At 33.9% G+C, this 24,884-nt stretch overlaps 1 protein-coding gene across 2 annotated transcripts; it reads right to left on the bottom strand.

Moving 5' to 3' along the window:
- Positions 1-3,806: 3,806 nt before the first annotated feature.
- Positions 3,807-24,067, bottom strand: LOC18589201 (glutamate receptor 2.7-like). Of its 2 annotated transcripts, none has more exons than XM_018126720.2 (5): positions 23,636-24,067; positions 21,276-22,483; positions 20,881-21,193; positions 12,492-12,895; positions 3,807-3,941 (listed from the first exon to the last, which is right to left on the bottom strand). In XM_018126720.2, exons 1-5 carry the CDS (start codon positions 23,934-23,936, stop codon positions 3,915-3,917), a joined length of 2,253 nt encoding a protein of 750 aa, XP_017982209.1. In that variant the 5' UTR covers positions 23,937-24,067; the 3' UTR covers positions 3,807-3,914. The 2 variants fall into 2 exon arrangements, with proteins under 2 accessions (XP_017982209.1, XP_007014125.3); XM_007014063.3 differs by lacking the exon at positions 3,807-3,941 and adding an exon at positions 11,434-12,048 and having other exon boundaries at positions 23,636-24,065.
- Positions 24,068-24,884: the final 817 nt, after the last annotated feature.

Raw genomic sequence — 24,884 nt, 5'->3', positions numbered from 1 at the left:
AAACACATCATATCCAAGAGATTATTGAGGTTAGTGGGAGTACACCACTTGAACTCCATCAAGATTCATAGTTGTGAAAAAGTGAACGTGGGCAAATACCCCATAAATGATTTGAGATAGAAAGTCAGTTTTTTTTAGGTATTCCTGTGGATGTTGATGAACCATCTTCCTATGAGGAAGTTTTAAACTCACTATCATTAGACAAGTGGCTTGTTGTTATGGAAGATGAAATGAAATCCATGATTGAAAACCAAGTATGTGAGTTAGTTGACCTTCCACCCGAGCGCGAGGCCATTGAAAACAAATAGGTTCAGAAGGTAAAGCACAAAGCAGATGGATTAATTGAAAAATATAAGGCTCGTTTAATGACAAAAGGTTATACCTAAAAAGAAGGTGTGGATTATGAAAAGACGTTTTCTCTTGTTGTGAAATTTACATCAATGCACCTTATCCTGGCTATAATGGCATATATAGATTTGGAAGTGTTCCAAATAGATGTGAAAATTGCATTTCCCAATGGGAAAATTAATGAAGAGATTTACATGAATCAACCAATTGGTTTTCAAGCCAAAGGAAAGGAACATGAAGTGTGTTGCTTGAAACAATCATCCCAAAAATGGTATCTTCGTTTTCATCAAGCCATCATTTCCATAGGCTTTATGATGATTGAAAAGGACCATTATGCACATGTAAAGAGATTAAGGAATTAGTTCCCTATTTTTTCATTATATGTGGATGATATCCTCTTAGTTGGGAATGACATGGAGTTAATTGTCACCACTTAGTAGTGGTTGTCTTCCACTTTTAAGATGAAGGACATGGGACATGTTGAATACATCCTCAGGGTTAAGACCTCCAAAAATCGTTCTAAGAAGGTCTTGAGTTTGTCTCAAGAAAATTACATTCAAAAGGTTTTGGAACGATTCCGTATGCAAAACTCCAAGCCTATAGACACTTTAATGGAGAAATGCTTATATCTCAACATGGAATAATGTCCTAAAGCTAAAGAAGAAAAGAAACAAATAGCAAACGTGCCATACACAGTGCTATTGGAAGTTTGATATACGCTATGATGTGTACTTGATCGGACATATGCTTTGCGGTTGGTATGGTCAGTATTACGAAAGTAATCCCAAGATTGCCTATTGGGCTACAGTAAAAGTGATACTATATTATCTAAGTGGAACCACTAATTTGGCTTTGTGTTTTCAAGGTGGAAGTCTAAAATTGGTCAGATATAGTGATGTTGATCACGCCGATGATAAAGATGATCGAAAATCTATTTCAAGATATGCTTTTATACTTGAAGGCAAAGCTAATTATTGGAGTAGCAAAAAGTGGCTGTGTACCACTCTATATGCTATGGAAGCAGAGTATGTAGGATGTTGTGCTACAATGTAAGAAGTGGTTTTGTTAAAGAGATTTTTGCAAAGCTTGAACATTACTAGGCATTTTAGTGAAGCTGTTGTACTTTATTGCGACAACATAGCTGCCATAGCTTATACAAAAGATTCTAAGCATCATGGAAAAACCAAACACATTGATACTCGCTATCACTCATTCGTGACATCATTGCACACTGTCTTATTATGTTGAAGTACATTTTCACAACTGATATGTTAGCAGACCCATTCACTAAACTTATTGCTAGAAATATTTTCCAAAAGCATATTAGGGGTTTAGGGTTATTACGCATTTGATATTCATGTACTATTGTTTTTGAACAATTAATAAATTAAGTTTATTTTGACTCATTTGATCAAATGTTGTTAATTAATTAAGGCACATATCTAATGTAATTATTGTCACCTAGCTTTGTAGATTATTCTTCTCACACTAGATAATCACCTCGATGTTTCGGTAATGTGTATGGGATGAGACTTAAAAGATCACAAGGTACCAACCGTGTTGTGATCTCCTTGTCACATGAGTTGTAAGCAAGGATCTTAGCAATGTTTCCTTGACATGGAGTCAAGAGGAGGCTCATAATAGTTGAACATGGAGATTATACACATTCCATGGAGCCAGTGATAGCTAGATTTGAATCTTAGGGGATTCAAGTCAATCCTTTTTTCAAAGATTGGATCGAGATCCGTATGGTGGTTTTGACATGACAAATCTAAAATGAAAGATCCACAATAACGTACATTTCATACTATATGTACTATTAGTCGATCGATGGAATGGAGTGATTGAATAGATCCCTTCTTCATCACTATGTGAGCCTTAAGGACTTATGTAGTCCAAATTTCATACCTTTTGAGACTTGGATCTATTTTATGAAGTTTGGATTTGGTGTTGCTAAGTTAGCATAATTTTCACGGGTAAAAAATGATGTGATCCAGCGGAACATGACTAGGAAAGCTATCAAATCTTAATGGATTGACATGAGCATCCAAAGAAGAGTCATTATACATTTTACATACATGGTCTACAACTCATTGTCCGGGTGGTTATAAAAACATTAGTTATTAGATATAACCATGAGTTTAGACACATAAAGAGATTTTGCATAGCTCTTACATGCGGAGGGATCAGATATGCAAAATCTTGTGTGATTAAAATGATTTTGGGTATAATGAGAACTTGAGAGGCATTACGATAGTAAGATGGTAACTTAAAATCTCATTACTCATTGTAACCTTTATTTTCTCATTGGTCGCATGTTCCATTTGCCTTGTATGACAATGAATGGAGAATGAGTTAAATTGAGAATGGTACAAGTTGATGCCAACGTGTACGAGTGGGAGATGTTGCATTTAAATGTGGTGCGTCCACATAGCTGTAACTTTATTAATTATTTGTGGATAATTAACAAATATTCAATTAATTGATATTAGATATTATTTTGATATTTCTTAATTGAATAATTAAAAATAAATGATTGAGATAGGATGTAAATTTAAATTTAATTTGTTTAAATTTAAATTAAGATTCATTACATTTAAATTTTACTGGTTTAAATTTAAAAGTAATATTCCTATCTCTCTATCTCTAATATGTGTATAAATAGTGAACAAACATACTAGATTTTACACACAACCAAGAGTGAACGTGAGTTATCTGTAAGTCAGAAAAACTAAAACTTTTTTTTTTCTATTCATTCTTGAGGCACCTATCAAAGGCCAGATGGTTTTGAAACATTTAATTCCTTGTGAAAGACTCTAGTAATTGCTCTATAACAAAGAAAGTGAAGAAATCATTGTGTGCATGAAGGAGGATTTGTAAAGCAAGCTTCTTCGATCAAAAAGAGAGTGGAATATTTATCTGAAAAGCTACTTGTGGTTTTGTGGTTAAGCCCGTTAAAAATCATTGCTAAGGGGTTTTGCTTGATCTTGTGAAAAAGATATTGTAAGTGTTTCACTTGGTATTGGAAAAAAGCTACTACCAGGGTTTCGCTTGATCTTGTAAAAAGCTCATTTCCCTTAATGGATTTAAAATTCCTTGGTGTTCCTAGGGAATGGATGTAAGCATTAGAGAAAGTCAAACCACTATGAAACTCTTATGTCTGCTTTTAATTTTTCGCATTGTAGTTTATTACTTGCTTTTGCCTTAGAAAATATTTTACCTTGATTCATTATTTATGCTTTGCATGCACTTGAATTAGGGAAAACATTTTACCTTTGTTTGTTATTTGTTCATTGCAATTTATTGTTGAAAACTTGCTTAGGGAAATCACATATTTGTTTTTGAATTCTTGGTTGCTAAAAGTCTTGATTTTACACTTAGTTTTCAAAAGAGTTTTTGATATACCAATTCATTCCTTTCTTGGTATATTGTTCATTAAGACTTTTACACTAACAAGTAGAATATTTATGAGTTACAATCATTAATTACTATTAAAAGAAATGCAGAATACTTACAAAGTAACCAATAAGTTCAATAGCTTTGCCAAATGCTTATGGATCTTGAACCTATCCAAAAATTCCAACATTGTTCACCTGCATAAGGTTCCAACTAACGAAGATCAAACCAAACAACTTATTAGATAAAAGAGAGAAGACAAATGTCAAGGTTTCTTCTTTCTTTTTTTTGTCTTATTTATATATTTATTTATTATTATCATCAATGGTGCCAAGATATCAAGTTTCCTAAATTTAGCTTTGACAAAATCTGCAAGGGAAGTAATACTAGAAGAATCTATTACATCAAGTTGATGAAACACTACATGATTAGACAGACCATAATCTGTCAATTATGTAACAGCTTCAATTCCCTTTTTCTCATGGAGCCATGTGCTATATAATATAAAGGCTTAAAGACTACCATTTACCAGCAAGAATGATGTTGAACAACAAAACCCAAGCAGTAAGCATAAGTATCTAGCAAATAAAGTATTGACAAGTAGCATACTAATAAATGGTCCAAAAGTGGCTATTGATAAGCACATAGCATGACTTACATTACTAAGATGAATCTACACAATATACATCCTCATAAAGGTATATTTTCATTTCTTACCCACTCATTCAAACACCAAAAAAAAAAAAAAACCCTTTACTTTCTTCTTAAAACAATCCTAATAAACACTAATAGCATGAAAATAGAATACCACCACCATACTAACCTAGTCATAAATCTAATAAATATATAGGCCATTCCAAGGAAATTTTAAGTAATTCAGCTTAATCTATTATCTAATCTTTGGTTAAAAGAACAATCAATCTAAAAAGAAGAGAAATACACAACCAAAGATCAAAACTTAACTAAAATCAACTACCATGCCCAATTATAATGTTTATTAAAATGCAACTTGAATGGGAAAATCCCAACCATTCCTTTCAAAATTCAAGACTTTAACTTCTTCCCCTCAAACATATATCTTGCCATTCCACCTTAAAAATCGCAATAAATTTTTCATCTTTCTAATTATTCAACTAACCTTCAATAGTTACAATTACTCTAGCCGTAAATTCTTAAAACTAACTTAGTAGCTTCTACTTTTTACAAACTACAAGAAAAATGCCCAAAATGACAATCCTATTCATAAAACTTAAGTCAAAATTAAATAGAATTAGAAAAGGGAAATATAAAAACAAACTAGTAACAAACAGATTTGCACTAAAAGCAATGAATAGTGGTAGTGACAAACTAGACAACACACTGGTACTTTGGATGGTAACCGTACTCATTGGCAACTTTAGCCTCTACCATGAGAGCTTTATGGAAGACCATTTCGAGTAACCTTGTAACTTTCTCTTTCATCATCAATGCATTCCTAAATTTATGTCAGATTATTAGTATAGGGGAGGCTTGGCGGGGTAGAGAATAATGGGGGAAGCTTAGTCAGGTAGAAAGGAAAAGGGTAAGCTCGATGGTGGCTAAGGGAAGTAGAGAATCGATTGGAGAGGGAGTGGCTAGGGTTTAGGGGAAAATTAGAAATGGAAATAAAGCCCACACACACTTTTCTTATTTGATTTATAGATGGAATCACCGATGAAAATTCCATCAGCAAACTTAACAAATTTAATTAACATTACTGATGAGATATTCTGTAAGTAATTCCATCAATAAATCCATTTCCCACTCACCAAAATAACAATTATCGATGGAATTGTTGGTTAATAAATTTGGCGCCATGCATCCTTTTTTGACTCTTAAACTTTATCGATCAAATACCAACTACATAGAGTCAATTGGTAACTTACTTTGATAATTCGTCAATATATCATTGGTGATTTATTGTTCACATGTCCATTGGTAATTCGTTGATCATTACCGACGAAATTGTTTTTATCGATGAAATTGTTTTTTTTTTTTTTTGTAGTGCATGTTCACAGTAAACATGCTTTCCAGGTTTATGTAGCAACCTTCTTAAATGCATTACACAACAAAATAAGAGTACTAAGATATCTAAAAGGTATAGTTGACTATGACATTTGTTACAAGCACCGAGACATTGCAAAGTTACTTGGAGTGCTCTCAACATTCACAATGATAACTTGTTTTCCTTCATCTAATCCACTATAAAATGCCAAGGCCGCTGAAGCTTTCTTCCTTACAATATCCATGTAAGACATCTCCTTTCTATTCCTCATGATCATGTCTTTTGACCAAAACTTAGATCAACCATGAACCATATTGTCCATTCCAATGTGGCTCAAAACCACATCCTCAACTAAAGGCAATGGCCCGTTCATAACTTCCTTTGAGCACATATTGTCACACTTTTCAATTTGAGACCTTATCCATTATTCAGAGGTCACTCTTAACATTCTCTCTTGTCTTGGATGATCCAAGGCCATTGCACAGCCCATGGATGCTTCATTATTATCATCTTATTTGATAACCTATGATGGGTGTCGGGTTTTACCATTTTTGACAGCCCCCACAAGCTCCAATTTTTACTTATCTACTACTTTTAAATCAATCTCAAGTTGGGCACATGGTTTGATTGAATCCAACCAATTATTTCCACCATAAGCTATAGATTCAATACTATGGTTTCACTTGTCCGCCCACCCTGTTGCTTGAGTATGGACGAGAAACTATATAGCAAATTTAGGCAAAAAATATGCAGTTAAATCTTAAAAGCCTTCTCTCTTACTTTCAACATAATGACTTCATCAATTTTCTGCCTAACACATGAATTAATCTCCATGAAAGTCCTCTAAAGAGCAAAAAATTTCATACTCTCTTCTCCCAAGCAAACAAAGTCACCAAATAAATTAGTAATTGATTAAAACATTTTAGCATTCCATGTATGCATAAGAACACCATACACCATTAACCAACATTTACTTTTTTCCCATATTCTAATTCCACTGCACAAACTTGCATAGCCATTGATTCAATTCCCCTCAATTCTTTTTTTTTTAAGTGTTTCAATAAATCACCATCCTAAAACGAGAGCACGAATTTGTCACCCAAGATTCTCTTAATCTCCACACCCTTGATCCCTTTAGCTTTCAATTGGCTCATAGTTGGTTTTGGTCATTCCTACCTAAGCCATCATCTACCATTGCAAATTGAAACCATTAGAGAATTTCATCATCCACATAGGTTGTGCAAACCTGAGTATCTTCTTATTTCTTCGATATCTCCTTTACCACCTTAGCCTGTTTATCCACCACGTCAGAACCACTCACCACCATTAACTTCTAAAATATACTTTTTCTAAAAGGTAATCCTTGGATGAAACCTTGCAAAATTTGCAGTCAATTTATAATCAAGTAGCCATACACCGTTGAGTCTTTATGTTGTCCTTCTTACTTCTTTAAAAGTATTGAATCAAATAAATCTAAGGCATCTCTCTCTAACCAAACATTTCTTGGGAATAAATCCATCCACCACATTGCCAAATTGAGCCTTGATATCACTGAACCAATGTTTATGAAGTTTTGAAGGGATATTGTTGACAAAGAACATATGGATTTTGTTAAGAATTAAATTTCTTTATTGATTCACCACAGTTGCCTATCCCTTGTATTCGCTTATCGCCTATCGACACAAATCACCTAGTGTAAAATTCTATTAAACGTAATATGGATTCTACAAGCATTCCATCTCCTTATATGTGGTTTGAATTTAAATTAAAGCTTTGCAAATGCTTTTGCACAATTGCAAATGGAAAAGTTATATTTGATCTCAATGTCTCACAAGATACTCTTACTATGATCTATGTCGATAATAAATCAGATATTGCAATCACTAAAAGCTCCATATATCATGCGAAAATAAAGCATATAAACGTCAAATTTCATGTCTGTTAAGAAGATATGCTTAAAGTAAAGTAACCAAGAGGGGGGTGAATTAGTTATGAATTAAAAATTCCTCCTTTTTAAGAGAACTTTGAAAATGCAGTAGAAATATAAGAAACAGAGAACAAAAATAGAACATGAACTAAGTAAGTAAACCACAAAAAGATAAAAAGTACTTAGCTCGAGTTTTTTAAAGGTTTGGCTTTCCAATGCCTACATCTTCTCCCTTGAAAGCACAAAGAGTTCGAAACCACTATCAACTTGCCTATTCAACAAGGTCAAGTATAACTTTCATAACTTTCCTTTTAATAAAGTTAGGTTTAACCTTCACAACATGCCTTTTCACAGGATTAAGTGTAACCTTAATCAAAACACTACCTTTTTTAGGTTCAAGTACAACCCTTATACAAGATACAACCTTATAACGGATTAGGCAAAATCCCTCTACCTTTTGTGCGGAGGTATAACCAATACAATAATGGATTCAAAAAATCTGTAGTTCAAGACCTCTAACAAGGTTGATAATTGTTGGTCCCGATAATATGTGCTAGAGAGGGGGTGAATAGCACACTTTGGTTCTTTCAAAAATTATCGTTAAGTTTAGTTAGATTCAAGACAAATGAAATAAAGAAACTAAAACAAAAACAGAGTAAATAAGGCACCAAGAATTTAGAGTGGTTCGGTCTAAGACTTACATCCACTACCTTGATGATCCAACCAAGGACTTTTCAAACAATCCACTATGAATTGGTGAAATTCTTAAGCTTTCACCAAGCTTTACAATGGCTTTTACAAGGCTCAGCCAAAACCTTTTACACTAATTTTTTTTGGGCTCAACTATAACCTAAAGTAGTTTTTCAAAGGCTCAACCACAACCTCTCACAATGGTTTTTCACGAGCTCAACAAAAACCCAAAGTGATTTTTCCAAGGCTCAACTACAACCTACAACAATCAAGCTATTCCAAGCTTCAATAACCCTTTAGAGTGACTCCTTCACTCTAAGAATACAAGAAAAGTAGTAAAAGAAAGTACCTATGATCATTGGCTGATCTGAGTGGTACAAGATTAAGTGTTAAATACAAATGCAAAGAGTAGGCGTTTTAGTGCAGACAAGTGCAATGAAGCTTTTTTGGTTTTTCAACTTTCTATAGCTTCTAAAAACTTGTTTCTAATTGTTGGAAGACCCTTTTATACTTGGAGATGCAACTCTGATGGTAGTTTGGCAGTTTATATCTGTTGGAGATAATTAAGGATGAGTTTTACCCGTTAATCTGTCTTATAGTGCTCTGATTCAAATTGCAGACAAAGAGCTTTTAGTCGACTAAGTTGGTTCTGTTTCTGGTTGCAGATTCTGGCAGAGAGCACTTAGTCGACTTTCTTGGTCAACTAAGTTGATTCTATTTCTCAAACTCTTCAGCCCGCCATTTCTTCAATTTGAAATTTGATCAACTAACATTCTTCCTTATTTCACCAATAAGCTTCCCCTTTGTTGGACAGTTGCATCTTGTTATTTTTATCCCTCTTTTTCTTTTGATATACTCTTTGAAGAGTTAAATTAATTAATTTTATATATTAATTTCCTGCACACTCAAGTAAAAGCATTAGACACAAATAAATGAGAATGTTTTATTATCATCAAAAACTAATGGAGCCAACAATAATGATTTTGAGTATTAAGAGATGAGAGCTTTTCAAAGAGTGGTGAATGAAATGAAGTTTAGGCTCAAGGAGTATTAGCTGGATGATAAAAATGTGATCTTTTTGGTTTTGCTCTAACTTAAAAGTAGGATTTTTCTACTCTTTGCTTCCTTGCTTGTTTTCCTTTCTTTAGGACTACAAAATTTTTGCAAAATCATTCAGATCACTCAAAATCACCCTTTTAAAGTCCTTAAAGTGGATATTTATAAGCCTTGTGATTTCTTACCATTAAAATGAAATTTGAATCAACTTTAGTATGTTTTGGCCAACTTACACATCTTTATTACACATGGAGAATCGATTCTTTGATCATGAGTTGTCAGTTCTTCATAAAGTCTCAAACTTTTTGTCTTTAAATAATTGATTCTTCTTTCTTGAGATGTCAGCTCTTCCTCAACTTGGTTCAAACGTGACGCATTTGCATTTTTAGAGAATCGATTCTTTTGTCTTAAGGTGTTGATTCTTTACTATTGATTGGTGCTCAAAATTTAAATTTTAGCTTGAGTTTTGACACTCCAATCTTATCCATTCATACCATCTCTTCTTGTTCACCAAGTTTCTTATTTTTGGTTCCGGTGCTTTAAGAATCAATATCTTCTTCGTGTCAAATTGATTTTTTGTTACTAGACTTATGCTCTTGGTTTATTCTTCACTCAGAATCAACTTTTACTATATGGAGAATCAATTATTTCTTCTTACATTTTTGCCTTCTGCATTTTGTTCTTCCAAAATCGATTCTTGCTCTTTGAGGTGTAGATTCTTCTTAATTTTAATAACTTTTATTTTTCCAAGAACTAACTTCTTTTTTTCTTAGAATCGATTATTCACTGTTTTCATCTGCTAAGAATTGACCTCTTTTATCTTTAGAGTTTATTCTTCTTGTGATAAAGAAATAAATTTTTCTTTTTTCTCATTTAAGAATCAAATCTTTACTTTTGAGAATTCGATTCTTAGGTTAGCACTATGAGTTTGAAACCTAAAATTTTTTGGGAAAACTTAAAAGCGTATCTTCAAGTTCAAGAGCATTATCATTCACTTTCATAGCATATTCAATCAATCTTAGCATTTCAAGACATTTTTTTTTGTAAAACCAGCTTAACAACATTCTTGAGAATTTTTTTTTAGAATGAAAAACATCTTTCATTCATTTTCAAAGCATATTTAGTTCAATCAATTTTGTCATTTCAAAATAGGATAAAGCTAACAATGCCATTATAAAAGCTTAGAAGATTGGTGAAATACATGTGGAGTATTACAACTTAGATAATCAAGTAGTAGACATTCCTACCAAAGGCCTCAACAGACAAAGATTGGAAGAATTAAAAAACAAGCTAGGGTCTTTTAAAGCAAGTCTTAAGAAAGAGTGTTGAGATTGAGACTTGCATGGAAGACCATGGCAGAGCCCTTGCCTTGGCATTTTGTGTGCATGCAGTTTATGCATGTAAAGATTTGATGTCTGACTTCTATACTTAGGTTATGTGTGATAAAAGTGTTAATTATGCTTAATTTGTTAGTTTTTAATGCAAAATTGCAATACCAATTCAAGTTAATGAACTGTGAGGCTATTTAAACTTTTTTATTAATAAAAAATGAATGTTTGAACAAAAAAAAATCAAGTTAAGGAAGTTTCTCTCTTAGTTCCTTTTTTTAGTTGTTCTTCACTTAATGCTTTTGTTCTTCATTCACGCTCTGTGTAATAGTTTTGTGCATTGAATGTTCATTGCATTAAGTCATTCATTCATTCACAACACAACCTTTTCCATTTATATGTTAATTCAGAATGATTTACAGTTGTTTGGCAAGAATGTTAAGTATCAAGGACTTTTGCTTTGGTAAATACACCTGTTATAAATTAGTTATCTCTATTCTTTGTTTTCCTTTGGTTGTGAAGTGTATTTAGCTTTTGTGGAGTGTGGAGAAACTAGGTATTGATGGAAAAACTAAAATTTTCCCTTATTAACAAAAGAAAAAAGGTCTAATTCATGTAGAGTTTACACGAAATAATCAACTAATGGGTAATGGCATATAATTTTACAAAAAGGATCTTATCTTACACAAGTTTCATTTTATAACTAGCTTGGTATTAGTATATTAACATAAAGTACATCATGGAAATAGATATTGGGTGAGGATAGTGATTAACATATATAAACATACATTCTCTTTAAAAATGATTCCAGTATGTCTCAACATGCCTTGAAGTTTGCTTGTGTATGTAATTGTTAACTGCTATGATGAGTGAACTTCCAATACAGCTTCTTCTCTAGATTCATCTCTATTGCTTATTTGGTTAGTGTTGTGATTTTCTTGAAGATTGCTAGTATTAGTCATCTCAATTGTAGGTTCAACTCTTGGTCCCGAGACATCATGAGAATTGTGGAAGATATATCTTTGGACGAGTCTTCCCAAAATATGGCTTTCTGAGACAACCAAGGCTAACAATACAATGATCCCAATGATGATAAAGAGGCCTGCAAAGCTCTTTGTAGAAAGACTTGGGCTACTTGAAGAGATTGGCCCAGTCTCATCTTGATATATGGATATTTTTCCAAAATACTTTTTTTCGATTGGAGACATGTATTTTCCTTGAGTGAAATTTAGGATTGCCCTTGAAAAATTTGCAACAAAGGGAGAGCCTATCGGTAATGCCTAAAATTCAAAAAACATTAAAAAGAAAGACAAATTAGAATGAGAATAAACTACCTTATAGGTACACAAAAAAAGGTTTACTTGGGGATAATTAATCTCACCTAAAGATAAATGTTTACATTTCCATAAAGTTTCTAACTAGGCTTACAAGTAGAAGACAACACACTAGTATAAATGGTTCAAGATAAGATGTAACTTGTAATTAAATGCAATGGATGAAAATGAAATTATTTAAATAAATAAATTCATGAATCAAGGAGATTTTTTTATTCAATCTAAACAATAATTAAGATGATTTTATCTCAAGCATATTTTTTCTCTACGTAATGATATGTGACACCTATGTGAAGGAAACTAAATGATATCTAAAAATAAGCTTAATGCTAATATTTATACAACATAAAATAGAAACAAATGGAATAGAGAGATGGATGAAAACTTACAAAACCTAAACCATCGGTTCTGTAGGTGGGTCCAACCATCATGTAACCAGTAGAATATTCAGCTAGAAAGACTTTAATATAGGGAATTTCATCAAAGATGGCAGCAACTCCCTCGTTACTAGATCCGTTGCATAAGGCCTCTTGATAGTCATCAACAGAGCCATATGGCTTGAGCATAGACTCCTTAAACCCCAACTGGTTTATCAAGAAATTTTTTACAAATGACTGATTCTGATAACCAATATAATGTTTTCTCAATTCTCTCAAACTTGGGATTGTGGGCTGTAATTGGTTTACTGTTAATATTGATGATAGGTTTGCCGTGTAACTCTGAATCAAAATAAATGCCAAGAATATCCAAAGAACCAACACCAACCTTGAGCAGTTGGTTACCACCATGTCTCCTGTTGCCATAAAAAAAAAACTCAGTTTAATTTGCTTTCTCTATATAATCATACGTATAATGTACTTTTCTACATATTAATTTATGAGTAAATTAAAAATAGAACCTTGTCTTTGTTCAATAACTTTGATCTCTACTTATATATTGTGTGTTATATGCTCATTTCTTATTTTAAAAAGAAAGATACAATCTCTTGTGACTTTCCTTTGGTTGTTATGTTCACTTAGAATCCTTTTTGTTTTGGGAGTTGGTACATACTTAGGTTTTGTTTATTTTCCTATTAATCTCTTGCTAGGTTAAGTATGAGTTCTTGGGTGTTTATTCTTTATTAGCATTTTTATGTGTATATTTTAATTACTATATATTGTAATATGATAAGTGTATTTGATTTGTAAAATTTTCCATGAAAAGATTTAACTACTTTATTTTACTTATAGTAAATTCAAAATAATCATAGATGTACTTAAAAAAAATAAAAAGAAAAGACCCTATGTATGCATATATGTAAGATTATATGTATGCAATTGCTTTAATATCTTTAGAATCAAGATGATGGCAAATATTAGGGGAAGGAAAGGAAGAGTCAAGTATGGAGAAATAGACATATGACGAAGATTTTTATTCACCATCTTTGTGGGGAATCTTAACTAGAGGGTAATACGGGCTTATATGAAAGAAACTTTCGACAGATTTGGAATACTAGTTGACGTTTTCATGCCAAAGGGTAAAAGGGAGAGCTCAACCAAGATAGCATTCTTCAGGTATATATTTGAAAAAGAACTTAGAAGAGCCATCGATTACATTGACGGAATGATTATTGATGGAAAATGCCTCTATGTCAAGGTAACTAATAACCCCAAAAAAGAATGGAGAAAAAAATAAAATAATGGAGACACAAGGGGTTCAAAGAAGGCAATAGCATCAAGAATGTCATTTAAGGATTCCTTACGGGGTAGGAATGTGACAGAGAAGAAACCAGAGGAGCCTAAACAGCAAATGCAGTAAACCGGCCAAGAAACCAATGGGAGTGAAATAAAAAAAGTTAATTTTCTAGTTTTGGAAACGGAATGGCTTTCAAGAATTACAATGGGTTGTTTGAAGGCATTAAGTAATTGTAGGGCCATCGAGTTTGGTTTATTTACAGAAGGTGTCATAGTTTAGGTTTGACTAGCAATAAGACTTTAAGTGGTGGTCACCTCTGCAGATGCTAATGAAATAGAGGTGTTGTCGGGTCAATATAGAGAGATATTTGATGTGTGGTTTGATGATATCAACAAGTATGAGGGTGATATGGATAGAAAATTTCAAGTTTGGGTGAAGATGGAAGAGATTTCGTTGAGCTTATGGCATAATGAGGTTTTCACGACAATGTCTAAGTCATGAGGGAGATTCATATTAGTTGATAAAGTCATAGAAGAAAAGAAAATATTTGACTTTGCTATGATATTGGTTGAAGTTGAAAGTATGAAGAGTATCAAAGCATCCACAAGCATAATTCTAAATGGAAGAATGGTGGAATTTAAAGCATTGATTGCTGGTTTGGAATGTTGTGATTTGGAAAGATAAATTTTAATCTCACCACAATGAAATTAGAAAGAGAAGAGGGTTTCAAAGTCATCAAAAAGTCTTTCCAATAGTGGGTGGACGACAAATCGATCGAACACAAAGTACAAGGCAAATGTTAGTGGAGGCAAACCTTTGTATGCCAAGTACAAGGCCATGAATAAATGAAGAGTTGAGACTCTACATGTATGCCAAGTTAGATGGAACTTGTGGGGGGTGAGATCTAGTTTAGCTCAAAGGCTACAAGGTTAGAGGATAGCTAGAGGTCTAGATGACATTAATTCAAATAGATCTAGAAATTTGAGAAGGAATTATGAGATAAAGGAATTTTGGTTGGGCCATGAAGGTGACGAAATAAGTGTGTTTAAGGAGCCCAATTTTAAAAGCTTTAAAGGCGTGGTAATTAAGTGGGCAGAAGAATTAATGGGTAAAGGTGGTTCAAGCCCATTGAGATGTAATAGGAATGGGTTTGATAGTAAGCATGGGTAGCCCACAATGAAAGGAGTTTTAGTAAGCATTCGGGCTTAATTTAAAAGGCTCCAAAGAAAAAAAACAAATAGACTTAATTCAGATAAGTCCAATGGTAATGATAAAGGCCGATGTAGGACAAAGAAGAGAGGTAAGGCCTGTGTTGAAACTTTTAAAAATAAAAAAAAGATAGTCTATGAAGTTAATGATGATGCTACAACAAATTAATGAAACTAAAAAAAGAAGAGGCAGAGAAATGTTTATAAGGGAGAAATGGTAATGGTCGTGGTCTGAGGAACCTTCCAGAAAGTTGGTTTCATCAGTCAATAGCAAGTAAATAGAGTATGGATTAAAGAAGCAATGAAGGGATTGAAGAGGGTATAGGGGACACCAAAGCCACAAAGGGTGACAATGAAGATATAACAATAATAGAAAAGACCAAGAAAGGCATGGGGACAAAAGTGGGGGTGAGAGAACTTAGTAGTGGATATAGCCTTAGGAGAAGGTTGAATGAGAAAGTTAGTAATGCTAGAAAAAATAAGAGATAGTTAGAAGTTGAAAGGAAGGGGTTTACGATAAAGAGAAAAAGGGGATCAATGGCACGTCGAAGATATAATCAGATAAAAGAGATTAAGAACAGATTAGAGAAAATTAACAATAAGGTCATGGACGTGTTTCACTTTTCAGTTTCAAACATAAACATAGTAAAAAGAAATGGGGTTATAATTAGAGAAGATAAATTGGCATGGGCAAACACACAATTAAGGCTTAAATTTGGGAAAAAAGAAAGAAAGTCATATTCAATATAACGACTTGAGAACGGGAAGAGAATAACCTCCATTAGTGCTAAAATCATATCAATATCCTACTTGTGTGGGCTTCTTTATTTACCATAAATGTTGTTAATTTCTTGGAAAATTCATGGGATATGTAGCGTAGATAAGCAAAATGCCCTAAGATAGTTGATCAATAGAAAGAAGCCTGATATGAGATTCATACAAGAATCAAAGTTGAAAACAATTGAAGTTGGGTTATACAGTAAACTACGGGCAGGGGTGAAGTCAGAGGATATGGTGTTGCTTCTGATGGGAATGCAGAAGGAATCATATTTTTAAGGCGTGATTAATTTGTTGAATTAGGTAGTGTGGTGGAGAGTAAATATTATGTTCTAATGATAAGTAGAGTTAAGAAATTAGATAAGATAGGTGGATTTAGGAATATTTATGCACCAAATAGCGATGAGAAGAGAAAAAAATTATAGGAAGAATTAGAGTTGATTATGAGTAGAGAAGAGATGAATTGGGTGAGTGTAAGAGATTTTAATGTGGTTAGGAATGAAAGGGAAAAAATTGGGAAATGGGAGGTGGACACAACTACACATTAGTTCAATGATTTTATGAATTCTAGGGGACTTGTTGATCTTCCATTAATTGGAGGAAGTTTTACATGGCGTAGTAATAGAGCAGAGCCCACTTTTTGTGGGCTTGATCATTTTCTGTTTGATGTTGAAATTGTTGAAGTGTGCAAAAATTTGGTTCAAAGGGCTTTTCTGAATTTGATCTTTAACACAACCCCATTCAAGTGAAATCTGAAGTAATGGAATAGGGTCCAAAGCCATTTAGGCTTTTCAATTATTGGTTGGATGACTGAAGTTTTAAGATTTAGTGAAAAAAGAGTGGAGGGAAAAGACAAGTGTGGTTGGCGAAAGAATAAGAATTTGGGAGAAATTGAAACTCTTGAAGCCTAAAATTAGAGAGTGGAAAAATAGAGAATATAGAGCAATTAGAGAAAAGATAGCAAATTTGGAAAGTGAGATTCAAACCTTTACAATGATTGGTAGAATTTTATTGAGGATAACAAACTAAGAAACGAAATTGTGGAGAAAAGAGTTAGGCTGTCGTAGTTATACAGAATAAAGGAGAGAGAATGGTTACAGAAGTTAAGGGCTTGTTAGGCAGTTGAAGGGGATAGGAGTACTTGGTACTTTCATGCGTTGGCATCGGTAAGGAACAGAGTTAGTAACATACATAGTATTGAGGTGAATGGGAGGATGGTGGAAGAGCCAAAAGTAGTGAAGGCAGAAGTTGTCAAGTATTTTCGAAGACACTATTTAGGCTAAAAAGGGGTTAAAAGTGCAGGATATTGACTGTAGTTTCAAAAGCTCAAGGTTGAGACAATGACATGGCTTGAGAGATCATTTATTGAACAAGAAGTTTGAGAGACGATTATGAGCTACAATGGGAATAAAGCCATGAGATCGGATGGTTACAATATGAACTTTTATAAAAGATAGTAGTGGGTTATCAAGGGGAGGTGATGGAGTTTATAAATGGTTTTTATATAGGAGAAGCATTGGGTAGAGGAATTAATTTCACATTTATTACATTGATCCTTAAGAAAACTAATCTGACAAAGCTGAATGAGTGTCACCTAATTAGTTTGTTAGGGAGCATGTACAAGATTGTGGCGAAACTACTAGCAAATAGGGTAAGGCAAGTGATTGGTGAAATAATCATATCTAAACAATTTGCGTTTGTTCAAGCAAGACAGCTTGTGAATTGTGTGTTAATAGCAAACGAGATCATTGATGGGATCAAGAAAGAGAAAAGAAAAGATACGATAATCAAGATTGATTTCGAAGAGGTGTATGATAGTGTATACTAGGATTTTTTAGATCTTATGCTTAGGAAAATGGGGTTCGATTGTAAATGGAGGGTATAGGTTAACAAATATGTGTCCACTATAAAGACTTCAGTTTTCGTTAATGGTGCCCCAACTAATAGTTCGGTATTCAAATAGGTCTATGTCAAGCTTGCCCATTGTCACCATTTTTTTTCAACATCATGGCTGAAGGAATGAGTGTTTTGTTATTCAAAGCAAAGAAGGTTGGTATTTGTAGTGGGAATCAAGTAAGGAAAGGTGATATGAAAATTTCTCATCTGCAATATGCAAGACAAAATTTTGTTTTATAAGGCTGATAGAGATGAACTCAAGAGAATGAAGTGGTTCTTTCGAATTTATCAGGCAATGTCGGGGTCGAAGGTAAACTTCCATAAAAGTGAACTTTTTGGGGTGGCAATGGATAAGGATGAAGAGGAAGAATGGTCAAGGGAAATTAAGTGTAAGGTAGGTTCCCTTCTGACCATTTATTTAGGGATGTCATTAGGAACGAAGCAAAACTCTCTGAAAATTTGGAAACTAGTCCTAGATTGCGTTGAAGTAAAGTTGGTTGGATGGAAATTAAGGATATTGTCTACAGATGGGAAGGTCACTTTATTGAGGTCATATTTTCAAGCTTTCCAATCTTTTACATGTCCTTATTTCAATTACTAGTGGGGATTAGGAAAGAGATAGAGAAGATACAAAGAAGATTTTTATGGGCAGAGGTCTGTTCACAAAGAAAAATGCATTTGGTTGATTGGAATCATGTGTGTAATTACAAGGTGAATGGTCGTATTGGTCTAGTGGATCTTGAAATAAAAAATCATAGACTCTTAAATAAGTGGATATGTAGATTTGGTAACATAAAAAAAAAAAGAATCATTGGGGGAAAGTTATGGAGGAAAACACTGGATGTGATTCTAATTTACTCCTACCATCTGTTGAAAGAGTTTGGAGGGCCTTATACTTATGAAAAAATATTTTAAGTCCCCTTTCCCTCACTAACAAATTTTTTATGCAAGAACATTTAGATCTTGGGGTTCTTTTAGGTAATGGGAAACACATTGAGTTTTGGGCGATTAAGTGGATTGAGGGAGTGATACTTAGAGAAAACTTTCCTACAGTTTTTGCACTATCCATGAAAAAGAAAGGAAAAGTATGTGAATTTAGGTACTAGGAGAATGAAAGATGGGTTTGGGAAATTGAATTGAGAAGACAACCTCTTGGATAGGAAGAAGAATAGTGGAAAGCTTTTATTAGTGTTATTAATAAGTTCCAATTAAGTAAAGAATTTAAGGATGAACTAGTATGAAAAGGTGAAGCTAGTGGGAACTATTTAATTAAGAGTTTTTGAAAAAACTGATGGCTCAAAAGGGGGTAGTCAGAGAGTTTGGAAGTATGTTTGGCAACGTATAACACCACATAGAATAGAGGTTTTTGTCTAGCAAATTTTACATAAGAAGATGCCAATGAAGTTTGAACTTTTTAGAAGGAGTTTATATTCATTAGAAACAGCAACCTGTGTGATATGTAATGTTGAAATAGAAAGTATTAAACATCTTTTTGGTGGCTGTTATAAAGTGTAAAAGATATAGCAACTATGATACAATAAATGTGGGACGGCTTAGGTGATGCCGAGAGACATAAAGAACCTTTTTCAAGTTTGGAATAATGTTACTTTAAAGGGATGGGAAATCAAGATTTGGAGGATGAGGTTCTATATGCAATTGCATGGACTGTCTGATTATCTACGAATGCAATTGTTCTTCATGGGAAACAATGGGAGAAAGATCAGGTATGGGAAACTATAAGGTTAAGGGTGGCTACATGGGCTAATGCCAAGTGGCCTAATGAGTACCTTGCTATCTTATATGTCGTTAGGCTATACATTGAAAAGGATGAAAAAAACAGAAAGAAAGTAGAAAGGGGAAGGGAATTGAGTGGTGCAAACCAGTGAAAGGATAGTTAAAGATTAATGTAGATGGGGTAGCCAAAGGTTGCCCGGGAAGAGTTGGAATTTGGGGTGTGTTATGGGATGAAATATGGAAGATTTTAGTTTCCCTTTCCAAACATATAGGGATTGGGGACTTTAATCTTGCTGAAATATTGCCAATAAGGGAGGTTTTTCTGATTTATGCAGCTACTGAATGAGGAAAAATAGACGGGCTTGTGGTGGAAAGTGATTCCATTAATGTTGTGAAGTGGGTGAACTAACCTAAGACAATTCCTTGGAGGTTTTCAGAGATGGATTATTGATATTAAGAGAATGAAACAAGAAATAAGCCACTGGAGGGTTGAACACACATTGAGGGAGGCCTACACATCTGTAGACAACCTAGCAAAAAAAGGTACAACTAGAAAAGAAGACTTACTGTGGGCTGCTCCTAAGGATAACAGAATATGAAAACAAAAAGTGTAGGAGATTTCTTGTCAGCAAATAAGTATGGTTTGTGCAAAGTGTCTAGGTTCAGTTCTTCCTCTTTGGTTCCTTATCTTAAAGAGATTGACTGTGGCATTGTTGGTTTTTGATAAATTGAAAGCCTGATGATCTTTTACATGCCTGAAACATTTTTGTGAATTTTGACTGATTGGTGGAATTTCTTTTATTTGGATAATGGTTCCTTTTATGTCTACTATATTGTGTTCTTTTGAGTTACAAGCGTTGTATAGTGTTTTTACGACTTTTTTACAGGGTCATCTTTTGTGTATATGATGTAGCAGGGACTTTTATGATGACAGGAGTCTTTTGAAGTATAGGTATAGGGGGTGTACCCATGAGTTTGGGAATTATACCTTTGTTTTGGGTGAGAGGCATTGATATCAAATATGGGGAGTCTTTTTGTAAATATTTTGGCTGGGTGATACTCTTCCCCTGGAGCAATTTCAATGAAATTCTGATTTTCAAAAAAAAAAAAATGTATGTATGTATGTATGTATGACAATGCAATTTGTTTATTAATATAGATCACTAAATTCTTTTACAATTTTAATATGTATACTATTTTATATGATTTTTTTTATAGTTTCAGACATTTAAAACCCATAAAACTTTAATGTTATAAAAGTTTGCAATTTTAATAGAAAACGCAATAAGGTTAATGCTTTTCTTCTTTTTCGTGTAAATTGAAATTTAAACAAATATTATGGGATGAAAGGAGTATGATTGAAATTAGTATTACATCATTGATTTTTGCTAAAAGAAAAGAGATTGAGAGGAGGGATCACCACGGACAAGCATGGAAGTATTAAAAAATTTGCACTAAAAAGAAAATAGAGAAATAAAAGGGAACTTACTTTGAGGGGTGGCCACGGATAGGCAGGGAAACATCAAAATTGAGCTGAGCTGCTTTCTGGGTGATCCACTGAATTCTGTATTTTCACGACGATCTAAAACCCGCACAACAATCCCTATAAAAATGCAGATTGCGGTGATTGTCAACCATAGATCCCAGCTCAAAGGTTTCATGAATATCCACATGTCTGTTGGCCCATTGTGGCTAACTTTTATAAGCATGGCCACTCCTGACTCCAAATATGGCAATGTAAAATCCACACAATTTATCCTGCTAGCCACAATCGAGATATCTCCCACAGCAGCGTCGATTTTCTGTAGAAGGAAATTGCAATTCAACAACTATGATTTCTAGAAATTAATTTAGAGAAAAAAAAAGGAAGGATATAGAACTAACCTCATCCTTAACTTGGGAACAAAGCTCATCATAAGTTCCCTCAATAAATTTAAATTCATATTCAGTACCGGGCAAGGCGGCCTCCCACACGGCTTTGAAAACCTCTATGGAGAACCCTGGTAATTCATTGTCATTGCTCCCAGGATGTAAGTTCACAAATTCTGTGAACCCTCTTTTGCTTGGAACCCCTATTCTCCACTTGTCTCTAACCGTAGGCATAGTCCTTTCATTAAGTGTTCTTCTGGTCTCTTCAGGTATAATGATTTTTTTGAGCTTGTTCCCAGCTGAAGCAAGATGTCTAGATATTCCTCGGTTAGGAGTCCAATAACCAATTATCCCCTTTCCTTTTCTGGTTAAATTAAATATTTCAAAGGCCGAAGGCTGCAACTGCCCATGAACCAAGTCAAAATCTCCACTGATCCCTCTAAAACTAGTGCTCAAGATTTCCTCAAGTAATCCTTTTGGACCTATTTCGGCAATCCGGGCGTCTGCTGAAGTTTTGCTCACCGTCTCCTTCAAGAAGCCAGAAGTCACTACCCCAATTCTCTCCACAGTCATAGCTAAAGCCCAAATTGTATCATAAGCCCACAAACCGAAGAGATTTAGCTCACTTGCCTCGTTGTTTTGCTTCATCAAGGATAAAGTTTTATACCTCGTTTTGAAGTTCTTGAGAGCTTCCGTTTTGGGTACATAAGGCCTTACGCCTATTACACTCTTCATTGAATCAAGAGCTATAGCACCCATGCCCATGGTATCTACAAAGCTAGACAAGCCATCTGTCACAAGCCATGCAAATCCTTTGTTCATCATTCCTGCCATGTTTGCAAGAAAGAACAAACGAGAGGCAAGGTTTGTAGTCATGTGCACCACAAAAACCTTACCCTGCATGGTCATTAGCACTTTTAGCTCTTCTAAGATTTGAAAATCTTCGGCAGAGTTGGGGATTGCACTCTTGTATGATAGCGCAATGTCCATGTTTTCTATTGCATCGGTTAAATAAGGAATAATCGCTTTGCCGTATTCCATGTCTTCGTACACAAGTATGACTTCGTTCCATTCAAAATTTTCCAATATGGCAACCGTAGCTTTTGCCAGGCGAGAGAAGTCAACTATGGCTGTTCTGATAATACAAGGACTTTGTGAGGGAGAAGAGCTTCCTCCAAGTTTTATAGCAAATGAGGCTTCAGCTGATCGTTGTGGAAGATATTCTACATTCCAGGTTCCAAACAAAATTGCAAAAATTCAATGGTATACGTGGGATATAAAAACTTTTTCGATTTCACACTTACTCCTTTGTATTTTGTTTGATACTTGAATGACAACATCTATCTAAACTTTTAATATCTAATTAACTAAAGAACAATTTTCAGTTAACATCGAACTTACTGAAAGGTGATATGTTATATGTTATGAACGATTGCCCTTCTAAGATCCTTTAAACAATAGATGGATTACCAAAGTATTAATTTTTTTTTTTATTTTCTGGACATATAAACAAATTAAGTCTATACGCTATACAAGTTTATTAAAAGCAAGTCCCTCTTGACTCACTGCTTAACATTTGTCATTTTGATTGCTTGGACTATGTTGGTATGGACCACTACTTTATTGCCTATTTTGTCTTTTGCTACCAAGGGTGGACCGTTTGAAGGGCCCAAAACTTTTGAACATTAATCCCACGTACGTATATCATACTATTATTATATTAAATAAATTTAAGGTGATCTCCAAACATAAATATATTGATTTTTTTCTTCCATAACCGAACTTTTTGCATGTTTAAATTGGTAGAGATTAAAATTACATACATAATTGATCACTGTTTGTGTGCTGGTTTTTATTGTTTGATAAAGATTAAATTTAAGATGGTTTTGAAGTGTGTCCCTAATCCCTTCACGATTTTGAAAGACACTTGTATCTTTGAAGATGTACATCAAAAGAGAAATTTCCTCACATTGGTCACCTGTTTTCGTGAGATCGTAGTCTCCACGTAAGTGAATCCCACCAGACCCAAAGATTTTGATGGGATCGAATTAGTGACCTCCTAGATACAAGATCGGCTCTAATACCATTTTAATCAGAAAAACTTGGTTGACTTGATGACCCAATTCATGAAGCCAATAAGACTTTCGGTGGCCGGTTGCTCAAAATAATTAATGCACAGTTCAACTGTAATAGTCTGAGATAAAATTAACCAATTCATCCATCTACTATTCTACAGGACTTATTTTATTTTATTTTAACATTCTTTTTATCATGAAAATGGACCCAAAAAAAATTGCACTCCTGCAGAAATTTATAATTAAAATAAACACGAAATTACCTTATCTTTAATGGAAAATTATACGAACAAAACTTACCTGACGAAGCTGCAACGAGGCCATCAAGCGAATCCCATCTTTGCAGAGACAATCTCGTATTATAACTTGGGTGCTTGGCATAAAAATCTGAAAGAGCCATGGACAAACATATATTTGCCATAGCACCCATTTTTGAGTTCACGTCTAGAACTACACTAGCATTATAGACCAACCTTGTCGAATCCCTGGTTCCATTTCGTACGTTTCCAGCAGTTTCTGATTTTACAGTAATGAAGGCAAAGGAGAAAAGGGAGAAGAAAAAGACGAGAAAAAGGGGAAGGAAGTACTTGGAATTTAGCATCGGCAGGGACTCTTCGTTTCAAGGGGCAGTTTTTCAAAGTTTCTCACCGGGTGTTGGTTTAGTTAACGTTATTATATATAGAGAGAGTTTGCGCCTGCATGTTTGACCTGACCTGCTTAGCGTTTCTTTTGGTTTTTGAAAGAGGAAGGAAATAATGAGTTGTGAAAAGTCTTCATTGAGTGAATAATATCTTTTCTGCAAATACAAGGTTTTTTTTTTTCCCCTACAATTCAAATAGAAAATTTGAATGAAATCCATCCTGTATTTAAAATTTACTTTTTTCAAAAAAAAAAACTATAAATGGAAGCAACTTCGGGGCGGTTTCAAGAGGAATATTCTGTAATGACTAAATATAACAAAATGTTAATGGTGTTCGGATACTTAAGAATGAAGAAATAATCAAAGATTCAAGCGTCTCTAAAGCGATACACCAACAGGTAGAATCTAAGAGACTTCATCTAATTAGAGGTCTTGAGTCCTACTCTACAATGGAACTAATGAAATTTATACATAATAATGTAGCTACTATTGTTTTCAACGCTTTGAAAAACCTCTTGCTTTCCCACTAAGCAAGCGCGTATTCTAGATTTCCCATATCAATTTTTTTTTAATCATTTGCGTCTGTTACTTATAGGTTCTCTTTGCACCGACGGGATTTTTCTTTAATGTCGTTTACCATTAATCTAACCAAACTAAACAGAATTCATTACTCAAATGGAAAATAAAATGAGTTTACTATGTAGAAGGAAAAACCTTTTTATCTAATTACAAAATATCTCATGTCTTTCGAAATTAGTAAAATCAAACATTTTCTAAAGACGAATAATGTATTCTGATATGAACTTGAGGGCATCACCTAAGTTAGACATATAATTAATAATTAAATTTTTGGTTATCTCTATTCCTTCATCAGACTCTCATCTGCTTGTAGAAGGATATGATTAATTC

The sequence above is a fragment of the Theobroma cacao genome, chromosome 9 (genome assembly GCF_053813885.1).
Source record: "Theobroma cacao isolate CCN51 chromosome 9, ASM5381388v1, whole genome shotgun sequence".
NCBI lineage: Eukaryota > Viridiplantae > Streptophyta > Magnoliopsida > Malvales > Malvaceae > Theobroma > Theobroma cacao.
Note: the sequence above shows the minus strand (reverse complement) of the source record. Positions and strands in the feature narration are given on the sequence as shown.